This window comes from Bos grunniens, chromosome X (assembly GCF_055505025.1).
Source record: "Bos grunniens cultivar Pamir isolate PY7600 chromosome X, Bosgru_T2T1.0, whole genome shotgun sequence".
Taxonomy (NCBI): domain Eukaryota; kingdom Metazoa; phylum Chordata; class Mammalia; order Artiodactyla; family Bovidae; genus Bos; species Bos grunniens.
Window position 1 is genome coordinate 142,875,121 of NC_141194.1, and position 17,177 is coordinate 142,892,297.

At 41.8% G+C, this 17,177-nt stretch overlaps 1 protein-coding gene across 3 annotated transcripts; it reads left to right on the forward strand.

Moving 5' to 3' along the window:
• The first annotated feature begins 3 nt into the window (after positions 1-3).
• NKRF (NFKB repressing factor) lies at positions 4-16,603 on the forward strand. Of its 3 annotated transcripts, XM_086389789.1 has the most exons (4): positions 8-747; positions 2,202-2,300; positions 12,358-12,488; positions 13,526-16,603. In XM_086389789.1, exons 1-4 carry the CDS (start codon positions 482-484, stop codon positions 15,481-15,483), a joined length of 2,454 nt encoding a protein of 817 aa, XP_086245915.1. In that variant the 5' UTR covers positions 8-481; the 3' UTR covers positions 15,484-16,603. The 3 variants fall into 3 exon arrangements, with proteins under 3 accessions (XP_086245916.1, XP_086245915.1, XP_086245917.1); XM_086389790.1 differs by lacking the exon at positions 2,202-2,300 and having other exon boundaries at positions 4-747; XM_086389791.1 differs by lacking the exon at positions 2,202-2,300 and having other exon boundaries at positions 40-747; positions 13,023-16,603.
• Positions 16,604-17,177: the final 574 nt, after the last annotated feature.

A 17,177-nucleotide genomic window follows, 5' to 3' on the forward strand; every position in this document is an offset into this window, starting at 1 on the left:
CTCAGCGACGGGATTTTGAAGTTAGGGAACAGCCGCAGCGCACGCGTACTGGCCTCACAACCTCAGGGCGGCACGCGGGTAGGTAGACTAGAACTCAGAGAAGGGGGAGCAGAGCGTGCAGGTGTCTTTTTTTTTCTTTCCCAGCGCAGTGCGTGAATCTGAGGGTCGCCGGAGGTGCGGAGCGCTGGGCCTGGCTTGGTCTCCCCGGCGCGCGAGTGACTGTGCCGGGTGCCCTCGTGCTCCTCCACGAGTTGCAGGAGTGCAGCGGGCGTGTACCCGGGTTGCCGGGACAGGAGCTTGTGGTCGCCTTTCCCTTTTTAACGGTCGCCCCTCACGTACACACTCCAGTCCCCTGAGAGTTGGTCTTCGTGCCCCCGGCGCGCCCCTGCTCACCCGGTCCCTCCCACCAACCTCCAGTTCCCGCTTGCTCCTGATCAGGAGTCGGCTTCATCCCTGGGGTCCCTGCTTGGGGGCGGAGAAGATGGCTGGCGGACGTCTGCTGTTGGGGGGCGACTTCCTGTCGCCGCCGCCGCTACCCCCCCTCCCGCCGCCGCCGCCGCCGCCCCTCCCGCCGCCCCCGCCCGAGCCAGTGCTGGAGCAGTGGCGCTATAGCCACGAAAGTGACTGGCAGTGGGCTCTGCGGCGCAGCTTCATCTGTCGGCACCTGCACAGTTATCCCGGGGCTGCCCTAGACCAGCTCCTCGCGCTCTCCGCTGCCTGGACCAACCACGTTTTCTTGGGCTGCAGGTGAGTAAGGTGTGAGGGTCGGGCTGGGGACCCGGGTGGGGTGGGGATCGGTGAAGAGGGTCGGGATAGGGAAGGAGGGGGCGAGTATGGATGAGTGTTTAGAGACTGGAGATTTGGAGGTGCTGGAGGACTCCACTGTTGGCCCAGGGCGGGCGGGCGGGGACGGGGGCGGTTGGCTGAGCGAGGTGGCTGCAGATGACATAACAGCTAGAAAGGTGCGGGGATCGCGGGAGAGGCTGTCCAGGACCAGGGATGGAGATGAAATAGCGCCTGGGAGAGGATTGCCGAGAGGTGGTCATTGTGATGGTGTTTTGGAGGGCGTGGGAAATGACGAATAGCAGAACCTCGGACCTGCGTAGGACCTTCCAGGGATGCGGTATCCGCAGAGAATATTCGACAGTCGGGGTTCCGGGGTCTATGGGGGGAGAAGAGAGGGGCTCTGCGGTTCTAATCCTAGTCTCCTGAGCGTTCTCTCTTTCCATTCCCGTTAGATTAAATAGCAGCCCCCTAGCTGGGTTTTACTGTCTTCTCCTGGGGAGGCGGTTTGTATGAGGTCTCAGCCGCAGGGTCCGCCTTGCTTGTAGATTTGCGCATAATGTGTCTGGACGCAAACAAAGAAATGGTTATATCTACTGTAAAAGCGGATTGCCCTCATTTCACCTTAAATGTGATCAGTAGGATTAACATTTGGCCTCTGAGTAAGGTTTTAGGTGTGTGTTTGTCGCCACCCCCCCACCCCGCCCCCGCCCCGCTCCCCTTTCTTAGAACCTAGTGCCTGTTCTGAACAGGCCTCTTTGAAAGCTCTTTGCATTCAATGGAGACTGCAGTATGGTTCCAACGCATTTTTTTTTTAAACAGACTACTTGGCCACTGTCCTTCAGAACCTTCAAATCGGCCCTATACTAGACTAATCATTCCTTTGATAGACTGATAGGGTTTTTTTTTTTTTTTTGACACTTGCTTCAGGGCAAATTTTTTAGGAAGGATGAGAAATTATGAAAAATGATCAGATCAAATTCAACCAGTTCAGTTCCAGGAATGATTGTAACATACAGATAAATAAGATTGTCTGTGGTTAATGCTTAATTATTGAACATAGATAGCATCCAGTGTGATACTTGTTTTGCTTCCATAACACAAAAATATTTTTTCTGTCTTCTCTAGATTAGTGTACTTTTCTGCCTCCAGAGATAATGACTATTTCACTGGAGGAACTGGTTGTGACTGGGGAAGCCTCAGTAATTAATCAAGTCAGATAAATCTAACTGACCTGCACTTAACAATATTGTTCTGGCAATTGGAATGGTACCTTTATCCTATAATCATAGATGTCCTTAATATCACAGAAGCCATGGGAAATCTGAATCCTTTAAGAAAAAAACTTAAAGAATTGCTATAATGTTAACCAATAGTTTAACTGAAGAGTAATGTTTACATTCTATCTGTTAACTTAGATATAGGAGAAAGGGAAGGGGCAATAAAGAATCATGGAAACTAGGAACCAAGTGTAATCTTCCACTTGAGGCAGGCTTTATGTCAGCTGTCATCTTCAGGTGAGTAAAATCTGTATTCCAGTACTTGTTAACGTCGGTGTTGGCAGAGCTCTCTTTTCTGGTCTATTTTTCTGTGACAGAAGACTCATCTTTTCTCCCAGGGGGACTGCAGAATGCATGGTGACACAGCCCACTCTAAACTGAAATCATTAATTTGTCTTTGAAGGCCCATCCCCTGACTTTTAGAACAGATTATAAACAGTAGCCAGAAGAGAACTCTTTGCATTTTGTTTCCCACTCGCAGGACTTTGTGTGTTCTAATTTAGCTGGGACTGAAAGAACTCCTAGGTTAGGGATAGCTTTGAAAAATCCTTGATCATAAGACCAAGCCAGGAGGAGCTCACATGAGCAGGGGAGCAAATCATGTTTCAATCCCTTTTGGTGATAGTGGCGATTCTCAGAGAACAAGTTTTAATATCTTCTTGACCATCTGTAACATGTTTCTCAGACTTAAGCAGCATCAGAATCTTAGGCTTCTTAAAACACAGATTGCTGGGCTCTACTGCCAGGGTTTCTGATTCAGTGGGTATGAGGTGGGACCCTAGAATTTGTGTTTCTAACAAGTTCCCAGGTAATGGATGATGCTCATCCAGGGACTACACTATGAGAACCGTTGTCTTACAGGATAAATAAAACAATGTTTTCTAATCTGCTTTTTGATCATTTTTTTCCCTCAGTCTACAAAATCCCATGGACAGAGGAGCCTGGTAGGCTGCAGTCCATGGGGTCTCTAAGGGTCAGACACGACAGAGCGACTTCACTTTCACTTTTCACTTTCATGCATTGGAGAAGGAAATGGCAACCCACTCCAGTATTCTTGCCTGGAGAATCCCAGGGATGGGGTAGCCTGGTGGGCTGCCATCTATGGGGTCGCACAGAGTCGGACACGACTGAAGCCACTTAGCAGCAGCAGCAGGCAATCAGGAAGCCCAAACAGCTGAAATTATTTCTCTTCAACTTTTCTTCTGTGTTTCATAAAAATAAACAACGTGTCAAGGTTTTTTTTTTTTTTTCTGTAGGCCATTTCTAACATATATCTTGTGGCTAATGAAAATTTAGTGCAGTCTTATCAACTTCATGTACAGCACAGACATAATTGTTCATATGAATTCCAAGGGACCTGTGCAATTTTTACTTAAAATTTTTGATAGTGCGTGTATATTTAATAAAGCAGAATGTTTGGTTAACTGGGGCATTCAGCTTTCCAATCATTCTTCATCAGTAGTATTGGAAACAGAATCCAAAAAACAAGAAACAGAATCCTGATCTATTGACTTTTGGTGAGATATTAATCAATAGAGAAAATATATCCTAAAATGAATCCAGTTTGCCACCTTGATTATTTGTCTCTTCCTGTTGATGTGAGACTGACGTTTGGAAGGAAGATGCTGACTGGGCTCATGTTGTGAAACTAACTTTGCACATAGTAGGTAGAGTGCATCAATCACCAGCTGATGAAATATGAGTGGGAGCTTTTAAAAGCTGTATCAGTAATCTTAGTTGTATGTTATTCACTATGTAGGAGTCTTTTGAATAGGTTTGCATAAATAATTTTATATTTGGAAATCCTAACCTTTGCTTAGTTTTCAAACCTCACCTTTTAAATTTGGACCTAGTAGAGCAGTTTGATAATTTTTTTAATTTGAAAGAAAGCATCTATTCCTGAATATTTAATAAATTTCAGGTGCCATTGTATATCATAAGTATACACCTATAAGCACGTGTCTTTTTTCAAGAATGTAAGATTCATGAAGTCAGATGTCTTTGTCCATTAGAAATCATCTTTTTGTATGGTAGGTATGGTGGCACAGTTGTGATTTCCAAAAAGCTTGATACATGATAAACTACCTTGGAAAACCTTAAAGACCAGCTGGGGCTTTTTGGTTTTCTTTTTTAAGCATTTACAACCAAATGGGTTGTAAATGCATAGTATGCATACATCTTAAAATTACTTTGTTGGACTTGCCTTAATGGTACTTTACATCATGATCCTTCCATGAGATAAAATACTGTATAGCCATTAAAAGTCATGTGCTAATGACATGGAGAAAAAGCTTATGACATAATAAATTAAGAAAAACATCAAAAAAGAATCCCAGCAGATTATAAATCAACATAGATGATCTGATAGTGATTTTTTTTTTTTTTGCAGGGGTGGGGAGAAGGTGGTATGGGAAGCATAGAAAAAGGAATAAAAAATAAACCCCAAAATGTTAATGAAATTATCAGTGGTTGGGTTTGTAGGCGTTTTCTTGATGGATTCTCTAAAATTTCTGGAGTAAAAGTGTTACTTTTTAAATCCACTAAAAAAATGCACTATGGAAAACTGAGTGATGAAAGCTTTATTTACTGCCTTGGCTTATTTCAGATTTGTGGAACCACTTTATCCCTGGGTAGGTACTCTTTGGAGAATTTTTAGAAATAAGACTGAAATCCTAGTGGTCTTCATAGTAAAGATTAATTAAAGATTAATGTAAAGATTAGTATTTGTTCTTTGAATAGTCAAGTGTTAGGCACTACACTGGAGAAGGCAACGGCACCCCACTCCAGTCCTCTTGCCTGGAAAATCCCATGGACGGAGGAGCCTGGAAGGCTGCAGTCCATGGGGTTGCTGAGGGTTGGACACGACCAAGCGACTTCACTTTCACTTTTCACTTTCATGCATTGGAGAAGGAAATGGCACCCCACTCCTGGGTTCTTGCCTGGAGAATCCCAGGGACGGGGGAGCCTGGTGGCTGCCGTCTATGGGGTCGCACAGAGTCGGACACGACTGACGTGACTGAGCAGCAGCAGCAGCAGCAGCAGCAGGCACTACACAGTCTGTTCCGTTATTGTTCCAGCTGGTTGGGATTCTTCAGTGTTATGACTCCCTAATAAAGGGCTGAGAAGATGACTGTATTGGCAACCAACACAAAGGTTTATTTTATTATTATTTTTTTAAATTTTATTTTATTTTTAAACTTTACATAATTGTATTAGTTTTGCCAAATATCAAAACGAATCCCCCACAGGTATACATGTGTTCCCCATCCTGAACCCTCCTCCCTCCTCCCTCCCCATACCATCCCTCTGGGTCGTCCCAGTGCACTAGCCCCAAGCATCCAGTATCGTGCATCGAACCTGGACTGGCAACTCATTTCTGACATGATATTTTACAGGTTTCAATGTCATTCTCCCAAATCTTCCCACCCTCTCCCTCTCTTATAGAGTCCATAAGACTGTTCTGTACATCAGTGTCTCTTTTGCTGTCTCGTACACAGGGTTATTGTTACCATCTTTCTAAATTCCATATATATGCGTTAGTATACTGTATTGGTGTTTTTCCTTCTGGCTTACTTTTATAGCCTATGGGTGATGTTAAATTTTGTGGCAGATGTAATGAATAGGGAACAGTAAGTAGGTATAACCATTACTAATGCTGGAAGAAACCGGAGAGAAAAAGTGAATGTGAATGGAGTGGGCCCCAAATGCATCATTCCTGCACACTGAATGGCATACATGCCATTACACTTGGATACCATGTTTGGAATCAGTCTATAAGGTTTGGAGAATTTTAACTGGAATTCAAGGTGAGTGGTTTGGTTGTAGTACCAGTTTTGGTAGCAAAATTGGCAGTACCAGTTTAAGATTTGTAGACTTCATCTCATTTTCATAATCTCTTGTTTTCATCTCATACCTTAGAAATTGTGCTCACAAGTCTTTTTTTAAATTATTTGATTTTGGCCGCACTGGGCCTTTGTTGCTGTGTGCTGGCTTACTCTAGCTGCGCCCAGCAGGGGTACTCTCTAGCTGTGGTGTGGGCTTCTCATTGCGCTGGCTTCTCTCGTTGCAGAGCACAGGCTCTAGGCACGCAGGCTTCTGGAGTTGCAGCATGTGGGCTCGGTAGTTGTGGTGCACTGGCTTAGTTGTTCCATGGCATGTAGGAACTCCCCGGCTAGGGATTCGAACCTGTGTTCCCTGCATTGGCAGGAGGATCTTATCTTCTATACCACCAGAGAAGTCCCCACTCCCAAATCTTAATGAAAGTGATATATGTAATGTATGACATTTTAGGCTATGCTTTTTGATGTTTGCTGCTGCTGCTAACTCGCTTCAGTCGTGTCCGACTCTATGCGACCCCATAGACGGCAGCCCACCAGGCTCCCCCGTCCCTGGGATTCTCCAGGCAAGAACACTGGAGTGGGTTGCCATTTCCTTCTCCAATGCATGAAAGTGAAAAGTGAAAGTGAAGTGGCTCAGTCGTGTCTGACTCTTAGCGACCCCATGGACTGCAGCCGACCAGGCTCCTCCGTCCGTAGGATTTTCCAGGCAAGAGTACTGGAGCGGGGTGCCATTGCCTTCTCCTTTTGATGTTTACATAAGAGTAAATAAAAATAAATCATGGCATTTAAATGCTGGTGTTAGCAGCAGCAGTTATCAGTGGGAAATGTGGGTTACATCTGGGCTAGCTTCCAGGTCATCTGTCAGAGATGGCCACCATGTCACTTCTCTGCTTTGCAAGGGAAGACGTCTGATGGGTGCAGGACCTGTTGTGTTGAAAATGGAAAATGTTATCCTCTTTCAAGTTCAGAGCCTACTCATGTAGAGGCGTGCTCGTTTCTCATTTTCACAACTTTCTTGGGGAATTTCCTAGTGGTCCAGTGGTCCCTGGTTGGGGAACTAAGCTGCACAGCATGCCCCCTGCCCCTGCCCGAAGAAGAACTTTCTTCTCACACACCACCAGAAGTCTTTTTTGGTCTTAGGTTAGAAAGGCTCTGAAGGTGAGAAGAGTGAGTAGATCCCATGATAACCAAAACTTCACTGAGCCCATAGTTTTGTTTCTCTGCAGGAAATTGATATTCTGTCAAGGGCAAATGTACTTCATAAGGAGTCCTTTTTATTTTTTTAATATAAATTTATTTATTTTAATTGGAGTCTAATTACTTTACAATATTGTATTGTATGTTTTAAAGCTTTTTATTAAGGAAAATCAAACACAAAAAGTAGAAGAGTTCAGTGGACACTCATGCATGCATCATTCAACTTCAGCAATTATCAACAGTCTGTCATGCTACCCTTCTCATTTCGTCTTGCCCCCAGTATTTTGTGCAAGGCAGAATATATTAAAGAAAACCTTGACATCATTTCTCTTGCAAATATTTTAGTATGTATCTGTACCAGATAATTTAAAAAAATAGAGTCATAATACCATTATTCATACTCAGAAAAATTAATAATTTCTCAAAATGATCCAATAATGTTTTCTCCATTTGTCTCAGAATGGTTTGTTTGACCCACGGTCCAAACAGGGTCCACACATATCTGATTGATCTGTCACCTTTAACCTATAACCATTCCCTCTCCTTTTATTTTCATGCTGTTTATTGGATGAAGAAATGGACTGTCACATAGTGTTTCCTTCATCATGGATTTGACTGACTGTATTCTTGTGGTGGTGCTTAACATGTTTCTAGGAGTTAGGGGCTTGATTAGGTTTGCGTGCAATTATTTGGTGGTCAAGAACACTTTGTAGATCTTTGCCCTGTCATATCACATCGGGGACACATGTCTGGTTGTCCCATTTTTAGTGAGATTAAGATTATAAAGTTCTCCACCAACTTTTTTCAATTGAAATTTTTATTGACATAATTATTGATTCACCTGTAATTGTAGGAAATAATATAATGCCCTGTGCTCTTTACCCAATTCCCGCAATGACAACATTTTGCAAAGTTCATATATCATAATCAGGATAATGACATTGTTACAATCTGCAGTCTACACAGATTCCTCCAGTTTTACTAATACTTGTGTGTGTGATTCTATACAGTTTATCACAGATGTAGGTTTGCATGTCCACAACCATAATCAAGATATTGAACAGTTCCAGTACCACAAGGATCCCTTACATTGCCCTTTTATAACCACATCCATTTCCCTCCCACTCATACCCAATACTGCGTGTATCAAGAGTTTATTCATTTTTTTGCTGAGCAGTGTTCCATGGTGTGTGGTAAAGACATCTGGGCTGGTTGTAGTTTGGGGCTGTTACAGATAAAGCTGTTATGAACATTTGTGTACGTTTTTTTTGTGTGAATGTACACTTTTATTTCTCTGAGATAAATGCCCAAAAGTGCAGTTGCAAGGTCATGAGGTGATTGCATGTTTAATTTTATAAAAAACTTCCAAGTTGTGTTCCAGAGTGGCCATATCATTTTATATTCCCACAAGTAGTATACAAGTGATCCAGGTTTTCTGCATCCTTGTCAGCATTTAGTGTTGTCACCATTTTTCACTTTAGCCACTCTGATAGATATGGAATAATATCTCATTGTGGTTTAAGTTGCATTTCCTTGGTGGCTGATGATGTTGAACATTTCTTTTTATCTGCTTATTTGCAATCTGTATATCCTCTCTGGTGAAATGTTTTATTCATATCTTTTGTCCATTTATATCTGTGTATACTATATACACATATATACACATAATATATGTGTATATATTTTACTGTTGGACTTGAGAGGTCTTGAGGTCTTTATACTAGATACTAGTCTTTTGTCCGGAGAAGGCAATGGCACCCCACTCCAGTACTTTTGCCTAGAAAATCCCATGGACGGAGGAGCTTGGTAGGCTGCAGTCCATGGGGTCGCTAGAGTCGGACGTGACTGAGCAACTTCACTTTCACTTTTCACTTTCATGCATTGGAGAAGGAAATGGCAACCCACTCCAGTGTTCTTGCCTGGAGAATCCCAGGGACTGGAAGCCTGGTGGGCTACCGTCTATGGGGTCGCACAGAGTCAGACATGACTGAAGCGACTTAGCAGCAGCAGCAGAGCAGTCTTTTGTCAAGTATATGGTTTGTAAATATTTTCTTGCTCTCTGTAGCTTGTCTTTTCATCCTCTTCACAGGATCTTTTGAGAGCAAAATTTTTTAATTTTCATGAAGTCCATTTTATTAACTTTATCTTTTATGGATCATACTTTTGGTGTTAAGTATAAGAATTCTTTGCCTAGCTGGAGATCTTGAAAATTTTCTTCTGTATTTTTTGTAAAAACTTTTTAGTTTCACATTTAAGTTTATGATGCATTTTGAGTTAACTCTTGTATATGATGTGAGGTTTAGGTTGAGGTGGTGTGTTTAGGTTGGATGCCTACTTTGTCCAGCACCATTTGACAAAAAGACTGTCCTGCCACCATTGGATTGCTTTTAGTTTTATCAACAATTGAGCATGTCTGTGTGGGTCTATTTCTAGGTTCTTCCCCATCAACTTTCACCTGATAAGCTTTTACTGTTGTTCACTTGCTCAGTTGTGTCTGACTCTTTGTGACCCCATTAACTGCAGCATGCCAGGCTTCTCTGTCCTTCAGCATCTCCTGGAGCTTGTTCAAACTCATGTCCATTGAGTCAGTGATGCCATCCAACCATCTCATCCTCTGTTGTCCCCTTTTCCTCCTGCCTTCAGTCTTTCCCAGCATCAGAGTCTTTTCCAGTGAGTCAGTTCTTCACATCAGGTGGCCAAAGTATTGGAGTTTCAGCTTCAGCATCAGTCCTTCCAATGAATATTCAGGACTGATTTCCTTTAGGATTGACTGGTTGGATCTCCTTTTAGTCCAAGGGCCTCTCAAGAGTCTTCTCCAACACCACAGTTCAAAAGCATCAATTCTTTGGTGCTCAGCCTTCTTTATGGTCCAGCTCTCACATCCATACATGACTACTGGCAAAACCATAGCTTTGACTAGACAGACTTTGTTGGCAAAGTAATGTCTCTGCTTTTTAATATGCTGTCTATGTTGGTCATAGCTTTTCTTCCAAGGAGCAAGCATCTTTTAATTTCATGGCTGCAGTTACCATCTGCAGTGATTTTGGAGCCCAAGAAAATAAAATCTGTCACTGTTTCCCCATCTTTGCCATGAAGTGATGGGATTGGATGCCATGATCTTCATTTTTTGAATGTTGAGTTTTAAGCCAGCTTTTGCACTCTCCTCTTTCACCTTCATCAAGAGGCTCTTTAGTTCTTCTTCACTTTCTGCCATAAGGGTGGTGTCATCTGCGTATCTGAGGTGATTGATATTTCTCCCAGTAATCTTGATTCCACCTCATGCTTCATCCAGCTTGGCATTTCACATGATGTACTTGGCATATAAGATAAATAAGCAGGGTGACAGTATACAGCTTTGACCTAGTCCTTTACCAATTTTGAACCAATCCATTGTTGCTTTTTGACCTGTGTACAGGTTTTGCAGGAGGCAGGTAAGGTGGTCTGGTATCCCCATCACTTTAAGAATTTTCCACAGTGTGTTGTGATCCACACAGTCAAAGGTTTTAGCATAGTCAATGAAGCAGAAGTAGATGTTTTTCTGGAATTCTTTTCTGTGATCCAACGGATGTTGGCAATTTGATCTCTGGTTCCTCTGCCTTTTCTAAATCCAGCTTGAACATCTGGAAGTTCTCATACTGTTGAAGACTAGCTTAGAGAATTTTGAGCATTACTTTACTAGCGTGTGAGATGAGTGCAATTGTGCAGTAGTTTGAGCATTCTTTGGCATTGCCTTTCTTTGGGATTGGAATGAAAACTGACCTTTTCCAGTCCTGTGGCCACTGCTGAGTTTTCCAAATTTGCTGGCATATTGAGTTGCAGCACTTTCACAGCATCATCTTTCAGGATTTGAAGTAGCTCAACTGGAATTCCATCACCTCCACTAGCTTTGTTCATAGTGATGCTTCCTGAGGCCCACTTGACTTTTCACTCCAGGATGTCTGGCTCTAAGTGAGTGATCACACCATTGTGGTTATCTGGGTCATTAAGATCTTTTCTGTATAGTTCTTCTGTGTATTCTTGCCACCTCTTCTTAATATCTTCTGCTTCTGTTAGGTCCATAACATTTCTGTCCTTTATTGAGCCCATCTTTGCGTGAAATGTTCCCTTGCTGCTGCTGCTGCTGCTGCTGCTGCTGCTAAGTCGCTTCAGTCGTGTCCGACTCTGTGCGACCCCATAGACGGCAGCCCACGAGGCTCCCCTGTCCCTGGGATTCTCCAGGCAAGAACACTGGAGTGGGGTGCCATTGCCTTCTCCGAAATGTTCCCTTAGTATCTTTAATTTTCTTGAAGAGATCTCTGTCTCTCCCATCTTATTGTTTTCCTCTATTTCTTTGCATTGTTCATTTAGGAAGGTGTTCTTATCTCTCCTTGTTAAACTTAGCAGCCATTGATGATCATTTATTGTTGCATTATGGGTTGCAAAATGGTAGGAATCTATCATTCCTTCGTTTATTAGCTGGAATGCTTCTGTAAAGGAGATTTTCTTCATCAACTCTTTAGTTTTCTCTGAGGTACAATTTGTACAGGGAAATGCTGGATAAATGCTTGCTTTCTTCTTTTAATGTTGCTTGTTTTGGGAATAATGACTTGATTCCCCACCATTCTCCAAAGGTGACCAATAATGAATTTGTAAGTATTACTGTGAACTAATGGATTTTTAACGTGTTTGATGTGTTTCAATCCACTGTGGTTATTCTTGATATTCAAGTTGGCTCACTTCTGAGTCTATTTGACAACAACCCCTGAGGTCTTTGACAGCATCCTTGTTTCCAGGCATGAAAATATCTCCCAGATTCTACATTTCTTGGCCCAGACTTGGATCCAGCCACTTCTTTCAGGACTCTGATTCCATTTGGTGGGAAATGATAGAAACCACAATCTGGATGTTAACAATCCATCTCTTATTAACATTCTTAGTACTTTTACATTATTGTTATCATATATGTATACACGATATACATCATATATGTATATATGTAGAGAAAAATAAATTACGAGTTTATATGGATACTTTTAATTCAAATTAAAGATATGGTCTTCACCTAAATTTCTTAATGTTTGTGTTTGTATGTCTTCTAATGACAGTAACATAATTGCTCATTTGATACATAACTATTTTAGGGCAGATTCTTCAGTTTTATAGCCAAGACACTCTGTTAGTAAAGTCCTGTGGGAGCAATTATAAGATGGGTCATCTAGAAGCTTTTTTAAAAACTGCATTCTTGCTGTTTTAACTGTAGATTATATTCGTTTAAATAGGTACAGCCCACGCTTGATGGAAAAAATTCTCCAAATGGCTGAAGGTATTGATATTGGGGAGATGCCTTCATATGATCTGATGCTATCCAAGGCCTCCAAAGGTCAAAAACGTCACCTGTCAACATGTGATGGTGAGTATGCTGTTTCCGGAAGGTGGGATTTGAAGAAACAGTGTAGCTTCTTTTTTAATGATATGAGTGTGGTATATGATTTTAAATAACATTGGTAACATCAGATCTTACACACTGTAAAAGTTTTAACTTTCAGTTTGTACATTTTTTTTTTGAGGATGCTAAATAGAAGTGAAAGCTAAGACTACTGAATTCATGCTATAATGCTGTCCTTGAAGGGTAATGCTTCCATGGCATGGAACCTCCCTTAGGCGCCTAAGTAACTAAATCCTCCCGGATGGGTCTGTGGTAGACCAGTTTTCTACTAAACAGTGTTATAGGGAGAAAGCTCTAGTGTCTGGTATAGCCTCAGAGAGTTCTTCCATAGCTTTAAATTTGATATCCGCTATAAATCATTAGTTTCCAGCCAAAGTTTGTTCTAGAAATAAAATGTAGCAAACATCTTTTTGTGCAGAATAAGTCAGAACTAAAATTTTGAAGTTGAAAATCTTCGGGATCTTTTGACAAATATTTTTTATTTGATTTTTTTTTTAGTCACAACTATGTAAAGCACCATCACAGAGTCGGTCACTTCTGGTACAAAAGAGAGGCTTTGTAAACGCCTCTGGTCATCATCTCTGTTGCATTAGAGCCATCTGTTCCATTTGCAGTCCTTAAGAAGGAGCTTTTCAGCACAGGTGGTATGAGATCATAGTGGAACATCCTCTTACTCAGTACACTTCACCTGTGCTTTAACTCATTCGATGCAGAAGCATCTACCCATCGTGCATGGTGGTGACCTGCATAGTTGAGTCAATGGCATATTTTCTGTCAAGTCTCCTCCCTTACACGTGGAAGGACAGGGAGCATCTCTCCTTATGCTGGAATCTTACATTGATATTTGAGTCCCTTCACCTAAATGAGCTGAAGTTTTTGTGATGGGACATAACTTTTACCAGCAGTTCAGCTTGCAAAAAAAAGTGGTTGGTACTGTTTTCCTGCTTGGTTCTTTTGAAATATCCCTTTTTAATGAATTGTACATTTCACTCATTCTATAGGTCAAAATCCTCCTAAAAAGCAAGCCGGTTCCAAATTCCATGTGAGACCTCGTTTTGAGCCTGTACATTTTGTAGCTAGTAGTTCAAAAGACGAAAGACAGGAAGATCCTTATGGCCCTCAAGCAAAAGAGAGAAATGAACAAACACATTTTGCTAACATGCCAAGAGACATCTACCAAGATTATACTCAAGACTCTTTCAGTATACAAGATGGGAACTCTCAGTATTGTGATTCATCAGGATTTATTTTCACAAAAGACAAGCCTGTCACAGCCAACATGTATTTTGACAGTGGGAACCCTGCCCCCAGCAGCACATCACAGCAGGCAGACTCTCAGTCACCTCCTGAGCCTTCACCATCACAGACATTTCCTGAGTCAGTGGTAGCTGAGAAGCAGTATTTTATTGAAAAATTAACAGCAACTATCTGGAAGAACCTTTCTAATCCAGAGATGACTTCTGGATCTGATAAAATTAATTACACCTATATGTTAACTCGTTGTATTCAGGCATGTAAGACAAATCCTGAATATATATACGCTCCTTTAAAAGAAATCCCTCCTGCTGACATCCCCAAAAATAAAAAACTTCTAACAGATGGTTATGCCTGTGAAGTTAGATGCCAGAACATCTACTTAACTACAGGCTATGCTGGCAGCAAGAATGGGTCCAGGGATCGAGCTACTGAGCTAGCTGTAAAACTCTTGCAGAAACGTATTGAAGTTAGGGTTATCCGACGGAAATTCAAGCACACATTTGGAGAGGACCTTGTGGTGTGTCAGATTGGCATGCCTTCATATGACTTTCCTCCAGCTCTGAAACCACCAGAAGAGCTGGTGGTGCTGGCTAAAGATGCTTCTGGGCAGCCGATTTTTAATGCTTCCGCCAAACACTGGACCAATTTTATCCTTACAGAAAATGCAAACGATGCAATTGGTATCCTTAACAATTCTGCCTCATACAACAAAATGTCTGTTGAATACAAATATGAGATGATGCCAAATCGTACATGGCGTTGTCGAGTGTTTTTGCAAGATCACTGCTTAGCTGAAGGTTATGGAACCAAAAAAACAAGTAAACATGCAGCTGCTGATGAGGCTTTGAAAATCCTTCAAAAAACACAGCCCACTTATCCATCTGTCAAAAGTTCACAATGCCAAGCAGGCTCTTCACCCAGGGGATCTGGAAAGAAGAAAGACATAAAGGATCTTGTAGTTTATGAGAATTCTTCCAATCCTGTGTGCACACTGAATGACACAGCTCAGTTTAACCGAATGACAGTTGAATACGTCTATGAAAGAATGACAGGCCTCCGATGGAAATGCAAGGTGATTCTCGAGAGTGAAGTAATTGCAGAAGCAGTTGGAGTGAAGAAAACTGTCAAATATGAAGCTGCGGGGGAAGCTGTGAAAACCCTCAAAAAGACCCAACCGACTGTTATTAACAACTTGAAGAAAGGAGCTATTGAAGATGTGATTTCCAGAAATGAAATTCAGGGCCGCTCAGCAGAGGAGGCTTATAAACAACAAATCAAAGAAGATAACATTGGGAATCAGCTGCTGAGAAAGATGGGTTGGACAGGTGGTGGTTTAGGTAAATCTGGCGAGGGCATTCGGGAGCCAATCTCCGTCAAAGAGCAGCATAAGCGGGAAGGGCTTGGCCTTGATGTAGAGAGGGTAAATAAAATTGCCAAGAGAGATATTGAACAGATCATCAGAAACTATGCCCGCTCCGAGAGCCACACGGATTTAACTTTCTCTACAGAGCTGACTAATGATGAGAGGAAGCAAATACATCAGATCGCCCAGAAGTATGGTCTTAAGAGTAAGTCTCATGGGGTGGGCCACGACAGGTACCTGGTGGTAGGAAGAAAAAGACGGAAGGAGGACTTACTTGACCAGCTCAAACAGGAAGGCCAAGTAGGGCATTATGAGCTGGTGATGCCTCAAGCAAATTGAGATCTTGCTAATTTATTGTGCAGATGCCTGAGGCAGATTTGTGAATTAAAGAAGTGATGCTACATGTACTGGTTGCAGAGTATATTCATTCTTACGATGTTTCACCTTGTTCATTTCATATAGTGCTTTATTAGATATTGCAATTTGAAGAATACTGTCCACTTGTATTAGCTTAATCCAGCAGATAATATTGTGCAGTTACTGTTTATGTCTTTGATATTGCTGTGTCCCTCAGATTTTAGTGGTTTCTACAAAGCAAGAACACATATCCAAATGGAATTTCACCCCAAGAAAGAAATTCCCATTTTAAAGGGCATAGCACAGCAATCTGCAACAATATGTAAAATTGACGTTGACTACAATAAAACTGCTAAGTCGCGTCAGTCATGTCCGACTCTGTGAGACCCCATAGACGGCAGCCCACCAGGCTCCTCCGTCCATGGGATTTCCCAGGCAAGAGTACTGGAGTGGGTTGCCTAGAGTCTTAATTCCAACTTAACTGAAAATGTCAGATCGTTTTGTATTATCTATTTTCATCTTTATGTGAAGCCAGTTATAGAATGTTTAACAGTAAATTGTGCTGTATGTGTAAATGTCCTTACCAACTAAATGATGTAAAACTTTCTTAAAGTAATTTTAGTGTCCATTTATTTATAACTCTTCCATGTGGTTTCCAGAATATTGGAAGTGATTTACTGTATCTTGTGATAGGGGTTTTAACCAATTCTAGTCTTCACGCTGAGAGAGCACTACTTGAGAGAGCAATTGAAAAGTTTCCAAAATTTTGATTCAGTCTGAAGAAAGGAAGCTGGAACTGTCTGTTCTTGGTGCCTTGCAGAGAGACTCGAAGCAACTCTCCGTTACAGCTTTCATGTGGCTTGGATGTATAACACATCCAGGGTGGCCACAGCTGTGGCAGAGCTTGGTGAAAGACTGAAGATACATTGGTGCTTTGATGAAAAGGTCAGTTGGCTGGTTCTCTCTCGAAAAGCTTATTTAGCCCCCAAAGCCAACTTTGTAACATATTTAAAACTGCTATTTTCGCTTATTTCTGGAATGTAAAAAAAATGTATAAAAAGAATTAGCGTATGCTTCCTGAATAAAAAGGAGCCAAAGTTGATCAATGTGGTGGTGTGCTCATTTCTGGGAAGCAGCCTGGTAGCAACACTTTGAGTCTTTGGAGAAGAGAAGTGGTGTTTGCACAAAACATTTCAACACTAGAACACATGTGGATGAACATGATGCCTTAGCAGATAGGAACAGCCAGTCAGCGACCCATCGTGTTTTCCCCGGGGACCAACATGCTGGCTGCAGCCAAACCTTAGGCTGTTTGCTTTTACATGATTTTGTTTTTTGTATCTCAGGTAAATCAAGTATTAATATTCAGAGGTGAATATTGATAAACACCTCCAGTGACTTCATATTTAGAACAGTTAGGGTGCTTACAGTGACTTAAAACATTTAGCACCAAACTTGACATTGGCCCACAATGAACAACTTCCTTTCCCTTCTTAGGTATATTTTGCATTAAGAAGCTGTCCACTGTACTTAAATCAATATGTTAAAAATAGAAGGGGATTTTCTTTTATGCCTGGATCTCTATGGCTTTCAGTCACCTACAATGATAACACAGTGTATGATGTTTGCTTTCCACCAACTTTTGTCCTACAGTGTCTGGCCTTTCATGTTAGTAG